Source organism: Pipistrellus kuhlii, unplaced genomic scaffold (genome assembly GCF_014108245.1).
Source record: "Pipistrellus kuhlii isolate mPipKuh1 unplaced genomic scaffold, mPipKuh1.p scaffold_m20_p_114, whole genome shotgun sequence".
Taxonomy (NCBI): domain Eukaryota; kingdom Metazoa; phylum Chordata; class Mammalia; order Chiroptera; family Vespertilionidae; genus Pipistrellus; species Pipistrellus kuhlii.
This window is the reverse complement of record NW_023425421.1, coordinates 97,008-123,830: the sequence shown is the minus strand read 5'-3', so window position 1 is coordinate 123,830 and position 26,823 is coordinate 97,008. Positions and strand designations below refer to the sequence as shown.

At 60.3% G+C, this 26,823-nt stretch overlaps 2 protein-coding genes across 2 annotated transcripts in view; one reads left to right on the top strand and one right to left on the bottom strand.

Moving 5' to 3' along the window:
- Nucleotides 1-311: 311 nt before the first annotated feature.
- KDELR1 (KDEL endoplasmic reticulum protein retention receptor 1) lies at nt 312-7,445 on the bottom strand. Its single transcript, XM_036432622.2, has 5 exons — nt 7,271-7,445; nt 6,545-6,645; nt 6,183-6,341; nt 2,215-2,467; nt 312-1,011 (listed from the first exon to the last, which is right to left on the bottom strand). The coding sequence occupies exons 1-5, from the start codon at nt 7,359-7,361 to the stop codon at nt 977-979; spliced, it is 639 nt and encodes a 212-aa protein (XP_036288515.1). The 5' UTR covers nt 7,362-7,445; the 3' UTR covers nt 312-976.
- A 3,264-nt stretch (nt 7,446-10,709) lies between these two features.
- GRIN2D (glutamate ionotropic receptor NMDA type subunit 2D) overlaps nt 10,710-26,823 on the top strand; it is a 45,867-nt gene continuing 29,753 nt past the window's right edge. The window contains exons 1-6 of the mRNA XM_036432614.2: nt 10,710-11,075; nt 14,224-14,717; nt 18,782-19,401; nt 25,076-25,190; nt 25,380-25,591; nt 26,150-26,318. Coding sequence (XP_036288507.1) covers nt 14,250-14,717; nt 18,782-19,401; nt 25,076-25,190; nt 25,380-25,591; nt 26,150-26,318 — 1,584 coding nt within the window. The 5' untranslated portion in view covers nt 10,710-11,075; nt 14,224-14,249. The remainder of the gene's footprint in view (nt 11,076-14,223; nt 14,718-18,781; nt 19,402-25,075; nt 25,191-25,379; nt 25,592-26,149; nt 26,319-26,823) is intronic.

Genomic DNA, 26,823 nt, shown 5'->3' with positions numbered 1-26,823 from the left:
AGAATGGCTCAAAAAATGCCAGATGAGGGTGGGACGGGGCTGCCTGGTGGTGACCCCGAGATTCGGAGAACAGCCAGCGAGGGTCTGCACTGCAGGGTTTTTTTTTTTTCTCCAAAGCATCTCCCCCCGTGACCCCGTGAGGACTCAGGGAACGGCTCAGAGTCTCAGGGAACCCAGTTCCTCGTCTTCCTGCCCCTCCCAGGCCTCAGCCGCCTTCGGACGGTCAGCAGGACAAAGCAGAAGCAGACAGGGGGCTGGGGCGGGACCCCACAAACGCCAGAGAGAGGGCAAGCAGTAGCAAAAGAGAGGCATCATTTTCCTCGGTTTATTTCAAGAGAACAAAGAATCAACCATCAATTCTGTACAAAAACATGGTAGCAGAGTCACGGCGACCCTGGAGCCAGCCCCCAAACGCCCCCAAAACGAGGACGGGACTGAAAACCCCAAACCCTGGGGAAAATTATCAAAAATCGGGCAGACCATTCCTCCCCTCCTTTCCCCAGCCCAGAAGTTGGGGGGCAGGGGCTGTGTCCCGGGTGGGAAGTCAGGAAGGCCGTGCAGGCAGATTTAGTGTTTGGCAAACAAGGGGCCTGGGGGTAGGATCTGGAAGGGAGCTAAGGGGCTGGGAGAGAGAAAAGCTCTCCCACCTCGGCCCCTCCCCCAGGATACTCGGGACGGTTTATAAAAATCAGGGCCAGAAAGTAGAAGAGAAAGGAGTCATCAGAATCAAAAACTAAATCGTGGAAAGATTTTTTTTTTTTTTCTTTTCTAAAAGGCAAAAAACTACAAACAGCCCAGGTCCTGAGCTCCCCAAGTCTTGGGTCCTCCACCCCCCCTGAGACCCGGCAGGAGGAAGATGGGGCGTGGGGGAAACGGTTCTTAGAAAAAGGTCACCCCTGGACGGGAAGGCTCTTCGTCCCCCATCGCCTTCCTCGGCCTCCCTCCGCTGCCGGGGAGAGGGACGGCAGGACCAGGGCTACGCCGGCAAACTCAGCTTCTTCCCCTTCAGAACTGCGAGGAGAGAGAGGGCAGGTCACCGTGGGCCGCTCGGAGGGACAGACGCCAGGAGGGCTGGCCCGGACCCCAGATTAGAAACCAGGGGGATGGGCCCGAGTCACTGTGGGGTGGGGAGCAGGGACCCTAATCTCGTCCTAGGGGCTGAGCAGCGAGGCGAGAGGAGGCCCCATTTCTGCTGGTGGTGGTCCCCCTCCCCCCGCCTTGGAGGACTCTGGCTGGAGGCCTTGGCGCGTCTGGAGAGGGAGCTGGGGTCAGAGGACGTGGCGGGGCTGGCCGGGGAGACCAGCCCGAACCGGAGATCCCAGGGCTGCCTCCAGGCCTCTGTGCTCCCGCCCCCTCTCTCCTGCACACGCCCTGATTCCTCAGGTCTCTGCTTCTGTCACCACCTCCAGCAAGAGGCCGCCCCCGAGGCACCTCCTCACCCTCCACCGCTGCTCACACCCCTGGTTTCCTTCTGGGGTGGCTCTCCACGCTCCCTGCAATCATCGCCCTTTGCCTGTTCATTCACCATCGCCCCCAACTAGAATTGTAAGGGGGGGTGAGGGGAGGGGAGGGCCTCGTCCATCCTTTTCCTACTGTGGCACAGAAAGTGCTCAATAGATTTCTTGGTTGGTTGAATGAATGAATGAATGAATGAATCGATCAATCAATCAACGTTCCCGGGCCTGAGTTCCCTGAGGGTGAGATGAAGATCAATGAAAAAAGACAGAGGCCTTCCTTTCTCCGAGCACTGCGGGGCCTGGGGACATAGGAATTCGGAATTTTTTTTTAGGGCGTGAGACTGAAATGCTACGGATCTGGGATCTCACGCAGGCAGAGGGCTTAAGACAAATTGCAAAAGAGGACAAGTCTCTTGCAATTTGCCCCCCTCTCTCTGTCCTGTCTCCTCTTCCCAAAATGCTCCCGGGCTGGGGCGGTGGGGGGAAGAGGGGGGGCAGCCTGGTCTCCCTATGGTCCCAGCAGGAAGCACCTGTGTGGGGAGGAGGCCCCTGCTGCCTCGCCACCTCCCCTCAGACATGTGGAGGGCCCCCATTGGTCCTTAGGGAGGCCGGGGCTGGGAGGCTGAATGCCTAGAAGGCGGGGCACCTGGGACCCTGGGGCCTGGGAGAGGAAGCGGCCCCTCCCCTGAGCGGGTGATGGAGGGAGAGAGCTGGGGAGGGAGCAGGGCCCTCCCGCCGGCCCCCACCCCGCAGCTACCTTTGGTGATGTAGAGGTAGAAGAAATCGCAGTAGAGGACCGTCTGGACCAGGCCGGCCACGATGGCGATGAGATCGAAGAAGCCCTCGAAGTAGTAGCGCCAGATCCAGTTGAAGAGATAGAGCGTGCGGTACACGCCCAGCGCGAACAGGTAGTGGCTGGTGATGGTCTCCGCCTCGCCCGTCTTGCTCACCATGAAGAGCTGCGGCAGGATGGCCACCGACTCCAGGTAGATGGAGAAGGTCCAGAGGATCTGCAGGGGCGGGAGGGAACACAGGTGCAGACAGGGATGTGGGAGAGAGAACGGACAGCAATGCCCACAGGCACGTCCTCTGTGCCAGACAGCGCCCTGCCCGCGCCACGTGTATTCTCATCTCATTCTCAACAACCCGTGCTGGAGCTGCTGCTGGGAGCAGCCCGTTGGGGGCAGAGCGGACCCGGAGCAGGTCCTGCGTCGGTGTGCATGGGCACTTGACAAAGCCAGACCAGGGTGCACCTCGGCTCTGAGCCTTCCCTTCCATGAGACTCTGGGCGCGAGGCCCAGATTCCCCAAACCGCCGCCTAGCTCTGAAACGGAGATGATGTCCCCTGCCCCTGTAGAGGCGGCATTCTACGTACAATCTTCAGGGACGTAAATCAGACCTGGTCACTCCCCGGCTTAAAACCATCCAGTAGCTTGCGGGGCCAGCGTGGCTCAGAACAGAGAGTCCACCTACGCACCAGGAGGTCACGGTTTGATTCCCAGTCAAGGGCACACGCCCGGGTTTTGGGCTCAACCCCCAGTGGGGGGTGTGCAGGAGGCAGCCAATGGATGATTCTCTGTCATCGTTGATGTTTCCATCTCTCTCTCTCTCTCTCTCCCTCTCTCTCTGAAATCAATAAAAGTGTATTTAAGAAAACAACAACCCCTCCAGTAGTTACTTCTTATCACAACCGGAATAAAATCCAAATCTAACCGGGGTCTTCGAGGCCCTCCCCGATCCAGCCTCTGCTCCCGCCCCCTTCCCGAGATCTCAGGGCTGCAGCCAGGCCCTCCAACGCGCAGGCTCCTCCCTGCCCCAGGACCTTTGCACCTGCTATTCCCTCAGCTCTGCCTCCTCCGCCCCCTTCCAGGCTCAGCTCATCAGTCACCTCCCGGGAGACGCCTTCCCTGACCATCGCCCCCCAGCACTGGCACATCACCCATCTTATCTTTCCTGGCAGCGCAGACCGGAGCGTGAGTCATGAGGCTCAGAGCCTTCATCTTGTTCACCCCATGACCCACCCACCGTTGGCACTGCGCCTGGCACATATCCGACGCCAGGCTGAACAGGTGATGAATGGGAGTCGGCTCCACGTGCTTGTCAAGGGCCACCATTCAGGGACCAGTGACAGCTACCACTCGTGAGCAGGACAGGGCACCCTGGGAGGGGGACAAAAACCTGCATACAGACTTAACCAGTGTGGCTCAGTGGCTAGAGCGTCGGCCTACGAACTGAGGGGTCCCAAGTTCCATTCTAGTCAAGGGCATGTACCTTGGTTGCGGGCACATCCCTAGTAGGGAGTGTGCAGGAGGCAGCTGATTGATATTTCTCTCTCTCATCGATGTTTCTAGCTCTCTATCTCTCTCCCTTCCTCCCTCTGTAAAAAAATCAATAAAAAATATTTTTTTAAATAACATGTGCTCATAGAGCATTCAGCGTGAGGCGCTGCTCCCCGTACCTCGCAGGCATTCACAAACTCCTGCCTTCACCCTATGAGCTAAGTCCTATTCTTATCCCCATTATACAGATGAGACTGGGGCCCAAGGCTGCACAGCTGACATGTGAGTAGAGCCCAGGCAGTGAAGCTCAGTGGTTGCACGGCGATTCCAGTCAGGGCACATGCTGGGCTGTGGGCTCCATCTCCAATGTGGGGCGTACAGGAGGCAGCCGATCAGATCGGGATTCTCTCCCATCATTGGTGTTTCTCTCTCTTCCTCTCCCTTCCTCTCTGGAATCAATACAAATGGTAACTTTGGCCAAAAAAAAATTTTTTTTTAATTAAATAAATAAAATGTGGGTAGATTCCTCTCCAGGGAGCTGGACTCCAGGGCTTGCTCCGATAACCACCCAGAATCCTCCAGGAAGGCCCTCACAGTCAGCTTAGAGAGAGGTTCAGAAAGGTGACAATTAAATGGGTGCACACCCCACTGTCAGCCCTCTGCACCCTGCCTGCGCCACGTGTCTTCTCCTTTCACCCCCAGCAAGGACGGGACCTCCATTTCTCCCTCCATTATGATTTTTCTCCGGGGGGGGGGGGGGGAAGAGCCTCGTTGTACAGACGAGGAAACCGAGGCTTAAGGCGTCTCACTGAGGCTTAAGGAGCCTCATCTGCACAGCCAGGCCCCTGGAAAAGAACCACAGCATGGGGGGAAATGGGAGATCACATTCTCATCGTGTTCATTGTTATCTACTCACAGCATCTGGATTTTTTAAAGAATATAATTTAAAAACCATTTGTGAGCATTCAGGACTTTGGTTTAAATCCTGCAAGCTCTCTCCTGAGCCTCAGCTTAGTTCCCCCAAAAATGGGGATAAGGATGTCCTTTCTCCCGGGTGGCTGAGAGGTCAGACTGGAGATGGCATGTGTAGAATGGCCAGCATGGAGCTGGACACACAGTCAGTGCCAATACTTTGCCCAAGTGAACTCCCCCCTCTGAGTGAAACAAACAAAACAAAAAAACTGGCCTGGATGCTGATCTGGAGCAAGCCACACTGCCACTCCCAGACTCAGTCTCCCCCTCTGCGAAATGGGCGCAGGTTGGGTGAGTGCTCCCAGCAAGGTGGTGGTGACGTGTCTGCAAAGCCCAGGGCCTACCGCCCAGCCCAGCGTTCCTCCCTCAGCCCGGTGCCGCGTCCCCCCGACATTGCTGGGGTCCGGGGGCCAAAGCCACCCTCTGTCCGATCCGTCAGGCCTGCAGGGCGCTTTAGGAATCTATTCTGAATCCGTGGCCAATTTTTGAAAACGAGATCTTGCAGGGAAACTCCTGGCTTGTGGCTTCTGTTGAAAACATCAGCCCATCCGGCCACTCGGGGCCAGCTTCCTCCGAGGCAGGAGGAAGGCAGGGTGAAGCCTGCCGGGCCTCGGGGCCAGGAGAGCGCAGGCTTCACACACACCCTCCCAAAACCCCGCCCGGGAATCTGCGCAGGTGCCACCAAAACGCCACGGAATAAACGCGTGGCAGCGGACGTTTAGGAGTAAAAGGATCACCCTGGTGCCAAATAGTTGAGTCCCTGAAGAAACATGAACACGGAACTTCCCACCCAGTGCCAGACACTGCTCTGTCGATACCAACCACTCAGTAGAACCTCTGAAGTAGAAACGGATCATCCCCATTTTACAGACAAGGAGACTGAGGCGCGGAGAAACTGGCCTGCCCAAAGTCCCAGCTACTAAGTGGGCCTCGAATCTCCACTCTCTGGTTCCAGAGTCCACGTGTTTCGCCGCTAGGCAACGCGGTATACTCTCAGTAAGTCCTCCCGTGACCTGACCACTCGATACATCAGAAAGCGGAGGCACGGAGAGGCCAGGGCACACGCCCAAGGTCACGCCGACAGAAAGCTGCCGACCTGGAATCCCAACCCAAGCAGCCCGGCTCCTGAGCCCCCGTTCACGAGGCTGCTGACCTCGGACGAGTCAGCGAGACTCCTTAAGCCTCGGTTTCCTCGTCTGTACCACGAGGCCCCTGGAAAAGGAACGGGTTAATGGACACGGAGTACTGAGAGCAGCATCCGGCACACAGCGGGTGCTGCTGCTGCTGCTGCTGCATGAACATCATCCGATTCCAGAGCCCACGCGCTGAACTGAGTCCTAAAATAAGGAAGTTTGAGCAAATCTCGCAGAAGGAAGCCTTTGAGGACCACTGTCCATAGCTAGTTCCACCACAGCCCCCCCCCCTACACACACACACACACACACCACCCCAAAGGCCCTCCCAGGCAGCCTACCTCGAGCGGGGTGAAGTCGTGGTTGACCAGGAATGCCAGGATAGCTGTGGGCACCACGAGGAACTCCACCCGGAACGTGTCGTGGTTCCCGTCGTACGTGGCTTTGAACTTGCTGTAGATCATCCAGACTGTGGTGAAGGAGCAGGCGATGTAGACCACCTGTGGAGGGGGGAGGAGGAGGGAGGGGGAGGAGGGTGCTTCAGCTCCGAGCACCTGCACCCCCAACAGGCTGGGGCCCAGGAGCCTGGAACCCCAGCCCCTTCTCCCTCAGACCCAAGAACCTCAGCCCCTGTCACCTCCTCCCTCAAATCCAGGATCCCCCTCCTCCCCCAGGAGGGCCCAGCAGGTGGGCATGGCCTTACCTTCATGCATGTGTTGTAGAGGGAGATGTAGTTGGTGAAGAGGTCCAGGTAGCGGGCGGTGAAGACCACGGCAAACAGGACCTGGCTCTTCCCCGAAATCCCTGCGGCGCAGAGAGAGTGGGGGGCGTCAGAGAGAGAGGAGCCGGGGGTGGGGGGCTGCCTGGGGCAGCTCTGGGGTGCACCGGTCCCTGGAGGCCTGCCCTGTCCGCCCCGCCGGAGCACAGCCCTATCCCGGCCCACAGCCAGGGGGCAGCCGGCCCCAGAGCTACTCCAGCCCGAGGCTCCGTCCCGAGCTAGGCCTCACGGCCACCCGGAGCCCCCTCGGGGGTCCTCCCAAGTCCAGGCTCCAGGTGGGGGCCTCGGGGGAACCCCACTTGGCCTCGGTGTGCCCCCCAGAACCGGCCGCCTCCCTCCCGCTCTCTTCCCGGCCGCCAGGGTCCACGTCACCAACTCCCAGCCGCCTCCCTGCGGGCCCCGGGCCACGGCTCCCGGACCCGGGCCGCCCGCAGCGGGGCCGGGGAGGCTGCACGGGGTGCCTGGAGCCGCCCCCACCCAAGTGCGCGCACCCCTAGGCTGGGGGTGGGGGGGAGCTGACCCCCCGGTGACCCGGGACCTGGAAGAGGGGATCCCCAGCGGGCGGGAGGGGGAGGGACCCGTCCCCCCCACATGGCCTCCACCCTCCCCCGCGTCCCGGGACGCCCCCCGCCGCCCCCGCGGGCGTCTCACCGGCGCACGAGCGGGACTTCCAGATTTTGAGCAACAGCAGGATGATGGCTAGGAGGTGGGAGAGGTCTCCCAGGAATCGGAAGAGATTCATGGCTGGGGCGGGGGGCTCTGGCAGGGCTGGCGGGGGCTGCCCCCCGGGGCTGGCTGCAGGGCGGGAGAGGGGCCCTGGGTGGGCTCCGCTCCTGGCGGGGGCTCTGGGAGGGGGAGCCGAGGCGGGAGCGGCGGCGGAGCCGGAGCTGGGAGCTGGGACGAGGCGGGAGGGGGAGGGCCGGGGCGGGGAGGCCCCACCCCGGAGGGCGGGGCCCGGGCTCTCTGGCGCCCCCTGCCGGCGCCAGCCTGCTGGCAGGGAATGCGCCCCCAAGGCCGCCGCCTGCTGGATGTGTGCAGGTGGAGGGGGTGGGGGGGTGGGGGGGTCTTTGGGATCTGAAACTCCCAAATCTGGCCCCTGCTCCCCTAGGCGGTCTGGGCCCAGCCCCTGACCTTGACAGCGATTGGGGAGGCTGAGCTCTGAGCTCTCACAGTCCCAGGCAGGGACCCAGAGGCTGGCTCTTCATGGGCCTCCAGCCCGAATGCACCCAAAGGACAAGAAAGCAGCCCCCAGCACCCCCCTCAAACCCAGGAGTATGGGCCCCCGGACCCCCGCCCACGGCTCAGGAGTCCAGGCCCCAGCCCTGTTCCTTGCGTCTCACCTCCACCATCTGGTGTTACGAGCACCCTAGACCCAGGAATCTAGGGGCCCGATTCCTGCCCCCCTCTGAGACCCACAGTCTCTTCCTTTCAAAAACATAAGCCGTCGCCCCTGCTCTCCCAGACCCTGGAGTTAGGGCATTCCCACAGCCCTGGCTCCCGCCCCAGCTCCAGAACTGCCCCCCCCCCACACACACACACACACTTTCTCCTCTCCTCTTCTCTTCTCTTCTCTTCTCTTCTCTTCTCTTCTCTTCTCTTCTCCTCTCCTCTCCTCTCCTCTCTCTCTCTCTCTCTCTCTCTCTCTCTCTCTGCCTCTGCCCTCAGGAGCCCAGGTGTCCTGTGCCATACGCCACCCCAGCACTTGATGGAGGTGCCGGGCCAGCCTCTGTAGCGGGGAGGGAGGGAGCTGGCCTCGGAGGGGACCTGCCGGGCTGTGTCTACAGGGGGCAGATGCCGCTTTCCTCTGCTGTCTGGGCGCCCACAGGTGACCCCGGCCTAGGCCCCTCAGTAAAGGAAGGGGGACAGAGGCTTCCTCAGAGGAAACCATGAGCCTTAGACCAGGGGACCCCTGAGGGGCTCACATTGTCTGAGGGCTTAAAAGGGACTCGGGCCAGGAGGAGGGGCCTAAATTACTGGGTACCATTGGAGAAGGGACCAGGGGCTGGACCCCTGGGTCTGAGGGAGGAGGGCTGGGGGCCTGGACCCGTGGGTCTGAGGGAGGAGGGCTGGGGGCCTGGACCCCTGGGTCTGAGGGAGGAGGGCTGGGGGCCTGGACCCCTGGGTCTGAGAGAAGAGGGGCTGGAGCCTGGACCCCTGGGTCTGAGGGAGGAGGGGCTGGGGGCCTGGACCCCTGGGTCTGAAGGAGGAGGGACTGTGGGCCTGGACCCCTGGGTCTGAGGGAGGAGGGGCTGGGGGCCTGGACCCCTGGGTCTGAGGGAGGAGGGGCTGGGGGCCTGGACCCCTGGGTCTGAGGGAGGAGGGGCTGGGGGCCTGGACCCCTGGGTCTGAAGGAGGAGGGGCTGGGGGCCTGAGTGTGAGGGAGGAGGGGCTGGGGGCCTGGACCCCTGGGTCTGAGGGAGGAGGGGCTGGGGGCCTGAGTGTGAGGGAGGAGGGGCTGGGGGCCTGGACCCCTGGGTCTGAGGGAAGAAGGCATCAGCTACCTGGAGTCCTAGGTCTGGGCAAGGGGCCTGGGGGCCTGGATTTTTGGGTCTTGGGGGAGGCGGGGCCTGGGGGCCTGGACCCCTGGGTCTGAGGGAGGAGGGGCTGGGGGCCTGGACTCCTGGGTTCGAGGGAGGAGGGCTGGGGACCTGGACCTCTGGGTCTGAGGGAGGAGGGTTTGGGGGCCTGGACTCCTGGCTCCATGGAGACCTACTTTGCAGGCCCGGCCTTCTGCATCCACACCGGCCTGGCGCTGGGTCCTGGCTGTGGCCTCGGGCCTCCTGCTTCTCAAGCCTCCAAGTGGGAGGGGAGGGGGGGCTGATCCCGGGGTCCCAAGCTGGTATCTCAGCGCCAGATCCTGAGTCCCTGCCTCCCCCCCCCCCGCCCCTCCTCCCTTTTACCCGCGGCCCCCGCTCTCCTGTCCCGGAGGGAGGCAGCGGCTGGAGGCTGGGGTGGGGGGCACCCCTGCCCCGCCCCGGCAGGAGGAGGGGTCCCCGGGAGGCCGAGAGGGGGCCGGGGCGTCTCCGGCAGGGGCGGACGGGGACTGAATATTAATCGCATCCCCAGTGAGTGTGTGTGTGAGAGAGAGAGCGAGCGTGCGGTCCTCCCGCTCCGGCTCCCGAGCCCGGCCGCCGCCGCCCGCCGTCCGCCGCCTCCCCGCCCGCCGCCCCGGCCGCCGCCGCCCCGCTCCGCTCCGGTCCCGGCGGGGGTGCTGGCGGGTCCGCCCGGCCCCCAGGGGTCTCCCGAGCGTCGGCTCCGGGTGAGGATCTGCGGTCCGGGTGTGGGCTGGGCTGGCGGAGGGGGGGTGTGTCTGAGGGCTGCGGCGGCGGCGGGAGGGAGGAGGGCGGCGAGGAGGGAGGGTCTGTCTGTCTGTCTGTCTGCACCGACCCTGAGCCGCCCGGTGGGTGTCGTGGGTCCCCCACTCCCCCCCCCCCCGCCCTCTCCACCGGCCCCGAACCGAATGGATGGTGTGTACCTGGGCTCCGTGCCTCCTGCCTGCGTCCGCCCGGCGCCCGGCTCCCCGGCCGCCTGTGTCCTGCTGTCTGTCTGTCTGCCTGTCTGTCTGTCTGCCTGGCGCACAGCCCCTGAGGCAGCGGGCCGGACCCCGGGGTGTGAGTGTGAGTGTGTGAGTGTGAGTGTGTGTGTGAGTGTGTGTGTGTGTGTGTGACTGTGTGTGTGTGTGTGTGTGTGAGTGTGTGTGTGTGAATGTGTGAGTGTGAGTGTGAGTGAGTGTGTGAGTGTGCCCCTCCCCGGGCTCCGGGTGCTGGAGGGAATCCCGGGGAGCTGAGGGAGTGGGGGCGCGGGGGGCGCGGGGCGCGGGGCGCGGGTCTGGGGGCGGCCAAGCGGAGAAGGGCCAGCAGCTCCCGGGCACGCAGCCTCCCGCCCCTCGCCGGCCGCCGGCTGCAGAGGTGACCCAGACAGGCAGGCAGGCAGGCAGACGGACGGACAGACGGACGGACAGGCGGACAGACAGGCAGGCAGACGGATGGACAGGCAGACGGACTGGCAGACACAGACAGGTTGGGGGACAGGGCGGGGGAGCGGCGCGGAGGGCACAAAGGGGGGGTGCGAGTGAGCCGGGGAGAGGCGGGACTGGACACATGGACCGGGGGGAGGAGCCGGGGCTGAGGCGGCGGAGGGGGGCACCCCGGGTGGGCGGAGGGGGATCCCCACGGGGTCCGGGGCGGCGAGAGGACACCCCGACAGCCTCCGCAATGTCCGGGGCCCAACTTCCAGCGCAACATGTGTAGCGGCGTCCTCGCCTAGCCGGGTGGCCGCAACCTTGGGGGACAGACCGGGCAGGACGGGCCGGGAAGAGGGAGAGCCGCGCCGGCCGCCGCCGCCCCGGGCCTGCCCCCCGCGGCGCCCAGCCCTCCGCGGATCTTCGGGTCGCTGGACTCCGGGTTCCGGTCTCAGCCCCCCAGCATTCCCCACGACAGATCAGGGTCATGAAAAGGTAAGTCCGGGGCCGGGGATGCGGGGGTGGGGGTGGGGACGTGGACCCCCAGATCCAGCGCAGGGAAAGTTGGCCCGGGCCTCGGGGAAGGAGGGGGTTGGAGAGTGGTCTTTGCCCCCCTCTCTCCCCCTGCACCCCAGCTGCCTTGTCCCTTGGGGACTCTTCCCTGTCCTCTCTCTCTGAGTCCCCTTATTCCTGGTCTCTTCAGCTCAGACTTCCTACCCCCCTCCCCATTTCGGACACCTGGCTCCCTCTCCCCAGCCCCACCTACCTGACACCCCACATGCCGCCCCCCCCCCTCTCCCCATCGCCCCTTCCCTCCGCACGCCCCGTCCCTCCGCATCCCTCTCCCCCCTCCCGGCCTGGCCCTCTCCCTCGCTCCTCCCGCGCTCCCCTCCCTCCTCGGAGCTATGAGTCTGCTATTAATACCCCTGCCAAGGACCTTGAGGGCGTCCGGGCCGGCACCCCTCGCCCCTGGCTGCCACCCCTTCCTCAGGGTCCCCCAGTGCCCCCCCCCCCCGCCAGCCTGGGGCCCCGGGGCTGGGAAGGGGAGGGGATGGAGATGTAGGTGCGGGAACGGGAAGGGAGCCGTCTGCAGCACGACCGAGGGCGGGCGGGCGGGCGGGCTGTTGATCCAAGTGGCCTCTCTCCTCTGTGATGGATTTGGAGCGGGGGTTGATGGAGAGAGGGCGCCCCAGGAATCTCTGGCAGCCTCCTTCTCCTCCTCAGCTGGGGTCAGGCTATGCCGTAGACAGGACAAGCTGGCAACTGGGAAGCCTGGAGCCGGGGGGTGCCCGGAATGTGTGTGTGTGGGGGGGATTGATAGGATCCGAGACAAAAGGGGGTCCTTCAGGGAGGAAAGGGCCCTGGGCCTGGACACCTGGTTTGGGGTGGGCGCAGGGGAGGCTGGGTGCCTGGAGCCCTGAACCCAGGCCGGAGGGCCCGGGCCTCCCGGGTCCTGGGAAGGGAGGGAAGGGACGGGGCTGAGTGCCTGCACCCCGGGTCCTGGAGGGAGGGAGCCAGGCTGGGACTCGGGGCCGCCTGGGAAGTTGGAGGGGAGGGCTTCTGGTCTGGGCGGGAGGAGGGGACGCCCCAGTCCCGGACTGGGCTGTGGGCAGGACTCCCTCTGGCCTCCTGGGGGTGGGAATGGGGCCTGGGGCGGTGGAGATTGGGGGCCTGGATGATATGACCCCACGGGGGTGCAGCTTCTGAGGACTGGGGTACCGCTGAGCCCCCTGAGCCTGGGTACCGCTTCTCCGCCCCTTCTGAGCCCACAGGGGAGCAGACCGAGCATCCAGCTCCTCAGAAGGGCCTCGGTGGGAGCAGGACCCTGGGGCCAGGCAGGGGTGTGTGGGGAGGGGCTAGGCCTGAGAGGTAGAGGAGGGGCTGAGGGCTGAGCAGCCACCAGGAACGGAGGCGAGCGAAGTGTTAAGCCCGCAGGGGCCAGGCCACAGCTGCGGGTTATTTTGGGGTAGGGGTGGCGGCTATTCTGAGCACTGAGTGAGCCAGCTGCTTGGGGAAGGGCAGAGGAGAGGAGGGACCTGGGGAGCTAGGATTTGGGGGGGACAGGCATGCTATGAGCCCCCCCCCCTTCAGGGAAGACAGTGGCCCAGGATCTCTGGGCAGGTGGGTGAGGTGGGGGCGGGGCCTCTGGGCAGGGGAAGGGGCTCTGGGCCTCTCCCCAAGCCAGCTATCAGTGGGGTAGACAGGCCTGTGCTGCCATGGCAACCGGACAGGAGCCTGATTGACAACCAAGATAGAACCCTCCCCTGTCTGGACCCTCACCCCTGCAGGAAGCCCCCAGTGTGGGCTGGAATTCCTCTCTGGGAACCAGGAGTCCGGGCCCCCCCAATGCCCGCCTCCCTCAGACCCAGAAGCCAGGAGTCTGGGCTCCCAGCCCGCCCACCCTGGGGAAGCTAGCATTCAACAGGGACAAGGGCAGAGACGATATATTGTATTTCTTCTCATTGACAAAATTGCTCTGGGTGGGGAGCCAGGGACCCCCTGTCCCCCCACTCTGGCTCTCCACAGCTGTGTCCCCCCTACCCGCCCCCCACCCCCGCAACCCCACCGCCACCCTGGGCCATGTTCTTTCTAGCTCTCCCTGAGAATGGGGGGCACAGGGGCAGCATTACGGGGACCAAAGTGGGCTGGGGGCTGAATGAGGGGTGAGGTCAGGGGGGCCTTCTCTCCTTAGGATGCCCCACTAATTTTTTTCTGCTCTTTCTCTCCCCCTACACCCCTGACCCCCTTTTTCCCTTTCTCATCTTTGTCTTCCTTTTATTTTCTGATCCCTCCTGCCATTCGCCTTCCCGGCCTTCCTTTCATGTCTGTGCTGGGCACCTCCCTGGCGGGGGTCTTGATCTCTCTGCCTTGCCTTGTTATTTCTGTCTGCCTGTTTTCTGTCTGCTCCGCCCGCCTCCCCGCTCCATCTCTGCCTCTGCCCGGTTCTCCATCACTGGTGTGTGCTCGTCCGTCCCGGGTGGCTGTGGGTCTCTGTCTCCCTCCATGTCTTCCCGTTCTTTCTCTCTCTCTCTCTCTCTCTCTCGGTCCAACTTTCTCGTCTCTCTTCTCTCTCCGGCCTCCCTGCGTCCATTGTCCATCGGCATCTGTCCTTGGCTCCCTGATACCCCTCCGTTTGTCACCTGTTTGTCTTATCTCTCCACCTCATCTCCCCACCTCATCTCTGAGCCCCTCCACCCCTGACCTTCCATCTCTCTCCTTATTTCGGTCGCACTTTCTCTGGGACTGTCTCTCTGTCTCTCCATGGTTTGCATCTCTCTTCCCATCATCTCCCTGGCTCTCTCTCTCTCTGGCTCCCATTTTGATCCCATCTCTGTGGGTCTGTTTCCTCGTCTGTCCTGTCTCGTGTGATTCCTCCCCATCCGCATCTCGGTCTCTTCCCCACCTGTCCCCATTCCCCGGCTGTCCCCGGGTCTCTCCCCGTCTCTGACTCCCCCATTTTCCTCCGGTCTCTGCATCTCTCCCTCCCTCTATCTCACTTTCCTGTATCTCGTCCCCCTGTCTCTGTCCTCCTCCCGCCCTGTCTCTCTGATTTGTGTCTTTTTTTTCTGCTCTTGGTGTCTCCCCGTCTCTGTGTGCCCGCTTCTCTCCTTGCCCCCGGTTCCCTCCTCGGCCCGGAGCGCAGAGGCCGCCCGGCGGGGCCCGCAGGCGATGCGCGGAGCCGGTGGCCCCGGCGGCCCTCGGGGCCCCGCTAAGATGCTGCTGCTGCTGGCGCTGGCCTGCGCCAGCCCGTTCCCGGAGGAGGCGCCGGGGCCGGGCGGGGCGGGCGGCGGGCCCGGCGGGGGCGCCGGCGGGGCGCGGCCGCTCAACGTGGCGCTGGTGTTCTCGGGGCCCGCGTACGCCCCGGAGGCCGCCCGCCTGGGCCCGTCCGTGGCGGCGGCCGTGCGCAGCCCGGGCCTGGACGTGCGGCCGGTGGCGCTGGTGCTCAACGGCTCGGACCCGCGCAGCCTCGTGCTGCAGCTCTGCGACCTGCTGTCGGGGCTGCGCGTGCACGGCGTGGTCTTCGAGGACGACTCCCGCGCGCCCGCCGTCGCGCCCATCCTCGACTTCCTGTCGGCGCAGACCTCGCTGCCCATCGTGGCCGTGCACGGCGGCGCGGCGCTCGTGCTCACGCCCAAGGTGCGCGCGCGCGGCCTGGGGGCGGGGCCATCTGCGGGGCGGGGCCAATAGGGGCGAGGGTCTCTAAGGGGCGGGGCTTGGGCGCGGGGGGGGGCCCGTCTTGAGGGTCAGCTTCTGGGACCAATGAGGGCCCGATGGTAGTCGGTGGGGGTGGGGCTACCCTGGAGGGCGTGGTCTATAGGGTGAGCGTGGGGCGGTGGGGGGCCTGCCTGGGGACTCACCTAGAGGTAGGGTCTCAAAGAGGCCAGTCATGGGGGTTGGGAGTGTGTGGGTTGAGGATTCTACAGAAAAAGGTGAGACAGGAAGGGGGTAGGATCTGGGGAAGGAGCTGGACAGAGCGAAAAGAGACAAGGCTGACGTGGCAAGATCTGAGGGAGGAGTGGGATCTAGAATCAGAGAGGGAAGACTCACTCGGAAAGGAATGGGGTTCAGAAAGGGGTGGGGTCTAGTGAGGAGGCCGCAGCCAGGAAGGCAGGGACGGGACAGGGACCAGGAAAGATGGGTATCAGGTTAGGAGGGACAGGGAGGCTCGCCAGGCTGAGCTTGGGGTCTACAGATTTATGTAGAAGGACAGAGCCATCGGTGGAAGGAGTGTGAGGAAGGGAGGAGTCCTTCGTGAGAAGTGGGCTGCAGAGGTGGAGTCTTGGAGCAAGGGAGTGGGTTTTTGGGCGTGGGCAGTCAGTGAGAGGTGAGAATCGTGCCTAGAGAGGAAGCCAGTACTGGCAATGGGTTTGAGGCAGGGCCTACCCAGCCATAAAGTGTGGAAATCAAGAACCCAGTAGCTGGGCCTGGAGGGATGAGGGCCCAGCCACTGAGAGATCATGACCAGGAGTCTGGAGGAGAGGCTGGGGCAGAGGCTGGAGCTGCCTGTGGCCTGGAGAGGGGCCTGCTTCCCCAGGGCACGGGCGGGGCCAGCTGGAGTGAATTTCTGGTAGCAAAGGTCAGAATCGAGAAGTAAAAGGGTCATCTACTAGGAGGTGCAGAGAAGGGGCGGGGCCCATCAGGAGTGGAACCAATGTGACAGAGGATAGGGCCACCTGAGTGGGTGGGGCCTACATCTCCACCCTCTCCCAGCTGTGAGGGTGGCTGGCTTTGTCACTAGATGACTATTGCATGCTGGGACTCGTAGTTCTCTCCTGTCTAGAGCATTCTGGCAAAGGCCTCTGTCCAACTTGCTGCTTGCTTGTCTTTGGCTTGGAGTTGTCCACAGATTTGTGGGCAGGTCACCTTCAAGGTGAACGTACAGTTTCCTGGCTGCCTCCTCATGATAGACCAAAAGGTGTGGTCCCTCGTGCCTCCTGTTGCTGAGAAGTGTGGTCTGCTCTGTGGATTGTCTCTTCTTGGGCGCTGTGGCCCGCTCAGGGTACACCCATTCCCTTCTGGGAAATGTAGTCCCTCAGGGTCTTCCGATGCGATAAAGAGTGGTCCTCATAGCTCCATCTGTTGCCCCCACTGAACGCTGGGAATGTGGTCCCCTCAGCACCCCTCCATCTGCAAAGGGTGAGGCCCTTTCAGAGTTTCATTGCATGCTGGGAGACCTCATCCCCTCAGGACAGCTGCCTCTCCCCTGCGCATGTAACTGCAGGCATACACCTTCGCGTGAGTCCACTTGCTCTTCTCGTCGCATTACTGGAAGATTTACTAAAGGCTGATTCTGGGCCAGGGATGTTTCAGGTTCTGAATATATATATATATATTCCCTGCTCATGAAGCTTGCATTCTAATTGGGTGACAAAGAAAAACAAAACAAAACAGAAAACCAACAACACAAATCATGCAATAGAATCGGTCCTGGAAGAAAGCAACAGGATATTGTAATAACTGAGATGGGGTTTCAATAGATGGCAGTCTGGCTGAAACCGGTTTGGCTCAGTGGATAGAGCGTCGGCCTGTGGACTGAAGGGTCCCAGGTTCGATTCCAGTCAAGGGCATGTACCTTGGTTGCGGGCACATTCCCAATAAGGGGTGTGCAGGAGGCAGCTGATCGATGTTTCTTTCTCATTGATGTTTCTAACTATCTCTCTCCCTTCCTCTCTCTAAAAAAATCAATAATATATATATAAATAGATGGCAGATGGAGAAGGCCTCCCAGCGATGGTGACAACTGAGCTCACCTGAGAAGGGAGGAGGGGTGGGAGGAGGGTTAGGCCCCGCGTAGAGGAGCTGGGGAGGTTACAGCTTATTGGAATAGGCCTCGGTGGCTCGCGGCCGCCCTGTTGGAAAGCCCCCGGAAGCAGAAAGGAACTGGATGTGTTTGAGAAGGAGCAGAGCGGCGGGGGTGCTGGGAAATGAGGTCAGAGAGGCAATGGGGCCCGGCTCCTGCGGGGCCTTGTGGGCCACGGAGACGGCTTTGGCTTTGACCATAAGATAGAATCGCTGGAAGCTTTTCAACCAAGGAGGGACGCAATCCAATTAATATTTTGCAAAGATCACTCTGGCTGCTGTTGGTGGGGGGGGGGGGTGCAGGGGGAGGATGATGGACTGGAGGATCCAAGAATGGAAGCAGAGATGGGTTGGGAAGCTGTTGTCCTTGTCTAAGCACGAAAGTGGTGACAGTGGGGGAGTGTGACAGGAGCAGTGATGAGGAGTGGACGGAGATCCAGGAAGCCTTGGAGATGGCCTGGCTGTGGGCATGAGGGAAAGAGAGAGAAGGATGACTTAGCTTCCAAGCCTGAGCAGCCGGGTGCATAAGGAAAAGACAGGGAACAGGCCCGAGGTGAGGGAAAGATGGAGAATTCTGGTTTTGACCTGTTCATTTTGAGGAGCTTCTTGGAAATCCAAGGGGAGGTGTGGAATAGAAAGTTTTGTCCAGAGCTCACAGGACAGGGGGTGAGTGAAGACAGGAGTCACTAACACCTCCAGTGCTGTCCATAGAACTTTCTAGAATGAAGATGGCCTGCAGCTGGTCGGTCCCAAATGGTAGCCACTAGCCATGCATGGGTGTTGGACAAGTGACACGTGGTTAGTGCAGCAGGGACCCAAATTGTAGTGAATTAAAATGTGAATAGTCAGAGTTGGCTAGTGGCTGCCATCTTGGATAGTGCAAGAGACTGTGTTTAAACCCATGGATAGGGACAAGATCAGCAGGGAGAGAGGACCTGGAAGGAAAGAGGAGACTAGGGCACTCCTGCGTCTAGAATTCTCACCGAGGAAGAGAGTCCAGCAAAGGAAGCAGGGAAGGGGACAGGGAAATAGAAGGAAAACCCGAGAAGGGCAAGTCCGCCCAGCAAAGCTCCTTGAAACAGTATTTCCAGCACCCTCGTTGCATGCTGGGAGATGTAGTCCTTCTCGGTGGCTTCTGGGAACTGTAGTTCCCTCACTGATGGAGTATTCTTTATGGTAATGTCACTCCCCCAACAGCTAAATCCCTCCATCTCAGTGGCTCACCCCAATCAAAGGTATTTCTTACTCAAATAAAATCCAAACAGGTGTCCCTGAATGGAGGAGGCCCCCCTCCGAGTGGTGACTTAGGGACCCAGGCTCTTCCCTGCGCCTCTGTAATCCCCTAGGACCGCGGTCGGCAAACCGCGGCTCGCGAGCCACATGCGGCTCTGTGGCCCCTTGAGTGTGTGGCTCTTCCACACAATACCACGGCCTGGGCGAGCCTATGTTGAAGAAGTGGCGTTAGAAGAAGTTTACGTTTAAAAAATGTGGCTCTCCAAAGAGATTTCAGTCGTTGTCCTGTTGGCATTTGGCTGTTGACTGATGAGTTTGCCGAACCGCGGCCCTCGGACTTCAGAGTCCTCTGCTGAGCCCTCAGGTAGGGGAGAAAGTAGGGTGTCTGGGGGAGAGTCCTGTGGCTGGCCCTCACCCAGGCCCAGCTCTGTGACGGGGCAGGAAAAGGAGAGGGGTTGGCACAGCTAGTCAGTCAGTCAGTCATATTGAGAGCCCGGACCCCTGGCGGTGGCCGGGCGCTGTGTCCCTTTACCAGCTTCCGGGCAACGAGGTCCCCTCTGGGCCACCGGGAGCCGTGACCCCCGGTTGGTGGCTGAAGGCTCCTTACGGACGGACCCTGGGGAGCTGCGGCCTCCCCATCCGGAGGCCTGACGCCCCTTCTCCCGCAGGAGAAGGGCTCCACCTTCCTGCAGCTGGGCTCCTCCACGGAGCAGCAGCTCCAGGTCATCTTCGAGGTGCTGGAGGAGTACGACTGGACGTCCTTCGTCGCCGTGACCACGCGTGCCCCGGGCCACCGCGCCTTCCTGTCCTACATCGAGGTGCTGACGGATGGCAGCCTGGTGGGCTGGGAGCACCGCGGGGCGCTCACCCTGGACCCCGGGGCCGGCGAGGCCGTGCTGAGCGCCCAGCTCCGCAGCCTCAGCGCCCAGATCCGCCTGCTCTTCTGTGCCCGCGAGGAGGCGGAGCCCGTGTTCCGGGCAGCGGAGGAGGCCGGCCTCACGGGGCCCGGCTACGTCTGGTTCATCGTGGGGCCCCAGCTGGCCGGCGGCGGGGGCTCCGGCGGCCCCGGAGAGCCCCTCCTGCTGCCGGGAGGCACCCCGCTGCCCGCCGGGCTGTTTGCGGTGCGCTCCGCCGGCTGGAGGGATGACCTGGCCCGGCGCGTGGCCGCTGGCGTGGCCGTGGTGGCCAGGGGGGCCCAGGCCCTGCTGCGCGACTACGGCTTCCTGCCCGAGCTGGGCCACGACTGTCGCGCCCAGAACCGCACCCATCGAGGGGAGAGTCTGCATAGGTGAGTGGGGCTGGGGCGGGAGCGGGGTGGGAAGACTCCGAGCCTGACTCGTAGGATGCTCCCTGCCTGAATGCCGTCAGATGGCCCTCTCTGAGCGTCCGTTTCCTTGTCTGTAAAGGAATGGGTGTCATTGAGTAATTGCCTCTCCTTTCCGGGGTTCAGTCAGATAATTTGGGAAAAGCACCTGAGACGCAGTGAGCGTGTTACTGTATTTCATCATTCTAAGATGCCCATTTGTTCACAGTTGAATGTCTTGGGAATCAAGACGTGTCTTAAAAATGATGTCTTGAGAGTGAGTAATGGCTGGGGAGGGACAAAAAAAAAATGATGTCTTATCGTGGCTTCGCTGGGAGAGCTTCTTTCTTTATGCGGCATAGAAATAACGACGCATCTTCTTGATGGCGTCTTAGGAAATACCCTTGTTAAGAGTACAAGCTGAACTTAAGTAACAAAAAGACTCAAAGAGAGAGAAATTTGTTCCTCTACATCTTAACAATCTGGAGATCTGGGGTCCAGGTTATCAGGAGACCCCCATTGCTCCATGTGACCATTCGGGGACCCAGGCCCCTCCCACCCTGTGGCTCTGCCAATCTCCTTCGCTCGCAGTCAAAGCTGGGTGGTGGGCAACTCTGAATTGCAGGTCATGAGAAGGGGGAAAGAGGGGATGTGGAGAGCAAGCCATTTCCTTTGGGGCAAGTAAGGTGGAAGGGACAGGTCTGACTCCCCGTTGGCGAGAACGTAGTCCAGTCACGTGGCCAGCGCTGGCTTATTGGCCGTTTACAGACACGTGCCTGTGCGTTGGTTAGATGTGGATTCTGGCTGGCGAATGCCTGTGCCTCACCGGTGGTTAGATGTTTTGAATGTGGCTCCTGCATGTGCTGTGCCCTGGGCTAGTTGCACAGGAGATTGGGGAATGTCGATTCTAGCTTGGTAGTTGAGCGCCCAGAGTACGCACGATTATTATTATTTTTTAAAATATATTTTATTGATTTTTTACAGAGAGGAAGGGAGAGGGATAGAGAGTTAGAAACACTGATGAGAGAGAAACATCGATCAGCTGCCTCCTGCACACTCCCTACTGGGGATGTGCCCGCAACCAAGGTACATGCCCTTGACCGGAAACAAACCTGCGACCTTTCAGTCCGCAGGCCAATGCTCTATCCACTGAGCCAAACCGGTTTCAGCACACATGATTATTTTTTTAAATATATATTTTATTGATTTTTTTTTTTTACAGAGAGGAAGAGAGAGGGATAGAGAGTTAGAAACATCGATGAGAGAGAAACATCCATCAGCCGCCTCCTGCACACCCCCTACCGGGGATGTGCCCGCAACCGACGTACATGCCCTTGCCCGGAATCGAACCTGGGACCCTTCAGTCCGCAGGCCGACGCTCTATCCACTGAGCCAAACCGGTTTTGGCCACACAATTATTTTAAAACAGGAGAACGGGGTGCCAGGACCGGTTTGGCTCAGTGGATAGAGTGTCGGTCTGCGGACTGAAGGGTCCCAGGTTCGATTCCGGTCAAGGGCATGTGCCTTGGTTGTGGGCACATCCCCAGTGGGGGGTGTGTAGGGGGTGGCTGGTGGATGTTTCTCTCTCATCGACATTTCTAACTCTCTGTCCCTCTCAATTCCTCTCTGTATAAAATCAATAAAATATATATATATATATATATATATATATATATATATATATATTTTAAAACAACAACAACAGGAGAACGGGGTGATGGAAAACAGCACCTCTGCCACAGGGAGCCCTGTGTGGGGAGAAATTGATAGGCTGGGGGCCAGAACAGCCGGAGCAGAGGCCCATATCCTGCAATGAGCTTAGGAGGAGGCGGCGGGTGAGCAAGAAAGCCTCGGGGAGGCCAAACGAGGACCGGGCGAGTTGGGAATCAGGATCCAGGGGACAGAGGGTGAGACAAAACATCCCTCGTTCATAAATACTCGCTGAGCTTGGCCTGCGAGGAACGAGGGCTCACGCTGGGCGCTGGGAACACAGATGAAAAAGCCCGCGGACTCCTCTTCAGAGAACGTGGGGTCCTGAGGGGCGCAGACACGGCCGGGATAATGGCAGCACAGCGGGGCGCTGGCGGTAATGGAGGTTAAATGGGCATCCCGGGAGCGCCGGGCGAGGGCTGTCTCAGCCAGGACATTTTTGGTCGCAAGAAGCAGAGTCTCATTCAGATTTCCTCGGGGAAGGGGGTGTTTATGGGAAAGATAAACTCGCACAGAAACCCAGGTGTCAGGAATTGAGGCCAAGACAATCCTCCCCCCCACCACCACCACCACCATTCCCAGCTTGCCACTCCCGAAGGCTATCCAGTTCCTTTCTTATGACCATTAACCCAGGACTCTGCTTCCTCCCTAAACTCATCATTTCTCTCCTGCCATCCCTCCCAATGTCACAGCTCATGCCCTCCCAAGAGAGGGATTCCATTGGCCCAAATCAGCCTTCCAAACTGGGCTACGCAAGTCGTGGCTCAGCCTGTGGAGACGGAGTTTCTGGGAGGAAGAGCTGAGGCCGGAAGGATGAATAGCTCACTCACTCACTCACTCATCACTGAAAAGCCCTGTACATTGCTATGTGCCCAGCATGGCGTTAGCACAGCATATGAAGGGTGGTGGGGCTGAGCAAGGCCCCTGCTGTCACAGAGTTCACAGTCTCACAGGGACCACAAAGAAAAGGAGGAAGGAAACACCAGCAGGTGATCACTCCTCCGATGAAAATCAAACCAGTGGGATGTGATAAGAAATGGCTAGGGTGGCCCTCACCGGTGTGGCTCAGTGGCTAGAGCGTCAGCCTGCGGACTGAAGGGTCCCAGGTTTGATTCCGGTCAAAGGCATGTACCTTGGTTGCAGGCACATCCCCAGTAGGAGGTGTGCAAGAGGCAGCTGGATCGATGTTTCTCTCGCATCGATGTTTCTAGCTCTCTATCCCTCTCCCTTCCTGTCTGAAAAAAAAAATTAATAAAATATATTTTAAAAAAATGGCTAGGGTGCTGGGTTAGGTGAGGTCCTCAGGAAAGGTCTGAGTAGGAGAAAGATGGAGATAAAAAGTAAATAAAGAGCCCTAGCTGGTTTGGCTCAGCGGGTAGAGCATCCACCCGAGGACTGAAGGGTCCTGGGTTCGGTTCCAGGCAAGGGCACGTACCTAGGTTGTAGGCCTGGGCCAGGAGGCATGTCACATGCAGGAGGCAGCCAATCCCTGTGTCTCTCACATCCATGTTTCTCTCTCTGTCTCTCCCTCTCCCTCTCTCTAAAAATCAATGGAAAACTCTCTTCGGGTGAGGACTAATAATAATAAATAAAAATAATAAGAAATAAAGAGGATGGGGGAATGAGGACAATTATGTGATACCATACTCAAATCAATAAAAAAATAAAATAAAATTTAAAAAAGAAAGAAAGAAAAGAAAAAAGAAAGAAAGAGGAGCCAACTACTGGCAGATCTTAGTGAAAAGAAGGGAGGGCAGACAGCAGGTGCAAAGGCCCTGGGCTGGGATTGCCTGCTTGCAGGCCAGAAAGAAGGCCAGAGTGAAAAAATAAAAATATATGTATATATATTTTTTTAAATTTTAAAATGAGAGAAAAAAAGGCCAGCGTGGCTGGAAGTTAATGGGTGGAGGGCTATAACTGGAGGGTGGAGAAACACAATGGGCTCAGCAGCTCATTTAAGGCTGTTCGGCCAGGTTAAGGGCTTTGGGCTTGATTCTAAAAGCAGTTGGGCCAAAACCGGTTTGGCTCAGTGGAGAGAGTGTCAGCCTGTGGACTGATAGGTCCCAGGTTCGATTCCGGTCAAGGACATGTACCTTGGTTGTGGGCACATCCCCAGTGGGGGATGTGCAGGAGGCAACTGATTGATGTCTCTCTCATCAATGTTTCTAACTGTCTATCCCTCTCTCTGTAAAAAATCAATAAAATATATATTTAAAAATAAATAAATAAAAGCAGTTGGGAGTTCACCAGAAAGAGAGTAACTCCAGGCAGGGGCACAGCACTGGGTAAAGGCCTGGCGGGGAGGAAAACTTGGCTGGGTTGGTGGTCCACAAGAGCTCAGGGGAGACAAAGGCAGGGGGAGAATTAGGGTTTGGGGGCTGATGAGGCTGTGGAGGTAGAAGGGGCCACAAGGACCCTGAACACCAGGTTGAGTCTCGGACACTGGGAGTCTTCGACATGGGGCACTAGGGAGCCATGGGCGGGTTATGAGCCAGGGAGAGACGGAGTCCTAAGAAGACCCCTTTGGGGGAGCATGGGGAGCAGCCTGAAGGAGTGAGATTGGAGCTGAAGGCCAGGCAAGAGGTTGGGGCAGGGCGTCAGGATGGCGATGAGGATGGAGAGGGGGGGTGGGACAGAGAGATCCCAGAGGCAGGAAGGATGGGGCTGGGGGACCGATGGCCTGGGCAGGGGAAGGGGCCAACTGATGATCGGGTCCAGTGACAGGGGCAATGTGACAGGCCTTCAGAGGACAGGGTGTCATTGCGTAGTGAAGATATGTGGGATCGATGCCCTAGCTGCTTTGGCTCAGTGGATAGAGCATCAGTCTGCAGACTGAAGGGTTCTGGGTTCGATTCTGGCCTGGGTTGCTGGTTCGATCCCCCGTGTGGGGTGTGCAGGAAGCAGCCAATCAATAATTCCCTCTTATCATTGATGTTTCTATCTCTCTCTCTCCCTCTCACTTCCTCTCTGGAATCAATAAAAATATATATATTAAAGAGAGAGAGAGAGAGAGAGAGAGAGAGTTCTGCCAAAACCGGTTTGGTTCAGTGAATGGAGCTGACTGAAGGGTCCCGGGTTCGATTCCGGTCAAGGGCATGTACCTTGGTTGCGGGCACATCCCCAGTGGGGGGTGTGCAAGAGGCAGCTGGTTGATGTTTCTCTCTCATCAACGTTTCTAACTCTCTATCCCTCTCAATTCCTCTCTGTGTAAAATCAATAAAATATATATATTTTTAAAAGATATGTGGGTTCCAGAGGAAGGACAGTTGAGCTGGGTCTTGAAGACGAACAGATTGGTCAGGATGAGAAGGGACAGAACACATGTTTTCCAGGCAGAGAGCACAGCACTTGCAAAGACCTAGAGATAGGAAACCGCTTGACCTGTTTGGGGACACTCAGTGTTAGTGGAACGCAAAGTGGGTTTGGGGTAGAAATAGTTGTGTGTTTTTTCCCAATATATATATTTATTTCAGAGAGGAAGGGAGAGGGAGAGATGGAAACATCCATGATGAGAGAGCACCTTCGATGGGCTGCTTCCTGCATATCCCAAACTGGGATGGAGCCCAAAACCTGGGCATGTGCCCCTGACCGGGAATTGAACCGCGACCTCCTGGTTCATAAGTCAATGCTCTGACCACTGAGCAACACCGGCTGGGCGAAAGAGTTTGAGGATGGGAAGCAATCAGAGACGGCAGGGGCCGGAGCACTCAGGGTCTCCACCGCCCCAAACCCAGGCTAAGCCTCTCGTCTAGGACCTGGTGTGTGTGTGTGGGCGCTGGGCAGCGAGGGGAGAGTCCCCGGCAGAAAAGAGGATTCTGGGAGTTTTCGACATCATGGGGGAGATTCCACGTGGGCGCAGGGGCTGGCCGGCAGGAAAGGGCCTCCTTCTGTGTTCAGCCACCGCGGCCCAGTCCGGGTGCCACGGGTCCCCTCCCTCTCTCCCGGGCAGGTACTTCATGAACATCACCTGGGACAACCGGGATTACTCCTTCAACGAGGACGGCTTCCTGGTGAACCCCTCCCTGGTGGTCATCTCCCTCACCAGGGACAGGACCTGGGAGGTGGTGAGTTCCCGCCCCGGCCTCCGGGTGGGAGAGGCCTGGACTGCTGGGCCGGGGGGGGCGGGGAGGACTGGGAGCCCAGACCTACGGGGAGGAGGGAGATGGGGGCCCAGACTCCCGGATCTGAGTCTGGGCCACGAAGGCCCCCTCCCCACCCCCCAGGAAGCCTGAACCCCCCGTCTCTCGGCCAAGGTGGGCACCTGGGAGCAGCAGGCCCTGCGCCTCAAGTACCCGCTGTGGTCCCGCTACGGCCGCTTCCTGCAGCCGGTGGACGACACGCAGCACCTCACGGTGGCCACGCTGGAGGAGAGGCCCTTCGTCATCGTCGAGCCCGCCGACCCCATCAGCGGCACCTGCATCCGGGACTCCGTGCCCTGCCGGAGCCAGCTCAACCGCACCCACAGGTGACCGCTTCAGTAGCTTCCTGCTGCCCGCCCGTGTTGGCTCAGTGTTAGAGCATCACGCCCCCCCCCCCCCCCCGGGGACCGAAAGGTCTCGGGTTCGATTCCGGTCAAGGGCACGGATCTGGCTGGCAGGCTCCAGTCCCGGCTCTGGTCTGGGCACGTGCAGGAGGCAACCAATCAATGTACTTCTCTTACATCAGTGTTTCTCTCAGTCTTTCCTTCCCTCTTCCACTCTCTCTACAAATCAATGGGAAAATGTCCTCGGGTGAGGATTAACAGAAAATAAATGGAAATATACACGGGAAAGTACCCTCTGATCTGAGGATTAACAACAAAAAGTCCTCCTCCCTTAAAGCCCAGGGGTCCCGGCCCAGCCCCTCCTTCCTTGGGACCCAGGACCCTCACCGCCCTCCAGCTTGGTGACCTTGGACAAGTCCCATCACTCCTCCGAGCCCCGGTTTACCCAGAAAGCGCTAACCTTCGTGTTAGCGGCTGCCTGTCCCTCCCTGCGCTAAGACGAGCGGCCCCCAGTGCCCCCAACCCTGCTGTCCCCCGCAGCCCCCCGCCGGACGCCCCCCGCCCGGAGAAGCGGTGCTGCAAGGGCTTCTGCATCGACATTCTGAAGCGGCTGGCGCAGACCATCGGCTTCAGCTACGACCTCTACCTGGTCACCAACGGCAAGCACGGGAAGAAGATCGACGGCGTCTGGAACGGCATGATCGGCGAGGTGAGGCGCGTGCATGCCCCGGGCGGGGGTGCGGGGACCGGAGCCAGGAGGGGGCCCGAGGGAGCGGGCCTCCGGGGGAGAACTCTGGGGCTGAGGGACTGGACTGAAGCTAGGGAACGCCCGGATTCGAAGGGGCGGGGCCACCAAAAGGACCCGCCCTGGAGTGGGCGGGGGAAAGGAAAAGGGCGGGGCCAGGAGAAGGTGTGGGCGGGGGCGGGGCTTGGGAGGTGGACCTCCTAGAAGGGGCGGGGCCAGGAGAAGGTGTCTGGGCGGGGGTGGGGCTTGGAAGGTGGAACTCCTAGAAGGGGCGGGGCCAGGAGGATGGAGCCCAAAACTTAGCTGCAGGAGCAGGATGCGGTCAGGGTCACCTCTTCCCACTCCTGTTCCCAAGCTCTTACCTCCACCGTCCCTGCCCCCCCCTGCGTCCCCCTCCCCCACCCACTCACCCACCACCCTCCCAGCCTCCCTCTCGCGCTGTCACTGGTCTCCTCTCGGGCCCAGTATT

What these genes read in the sequence shown, in the direction of transcription:
- KDELR1 (XM_036432622.2), bottom strand. Translation starts at nt 7,361, where the DNA reads ATGAATCTCTTCCGATTCCTGGGAGACCTCTCCCACCTCCTAGCCATC. An exon ending in TCTACAACACATGCATGAAG is followed by an intron (nt 6,342 to 6,544) that starts GTAAGGCCATGC and finishes CCCCCTCCACAG; the next exon opens with GTGGTCTACATCGCCTGCTC. An exon ending in ACGACTTCACCCCGCTCGAG is followed by an intron (nt 2,468 to 6,182) that starts GTAGGCTGCCTG and finishes CCGCCCCTGCAG; the next exon opens with ATCCTCTGGACCTTCTCCAT.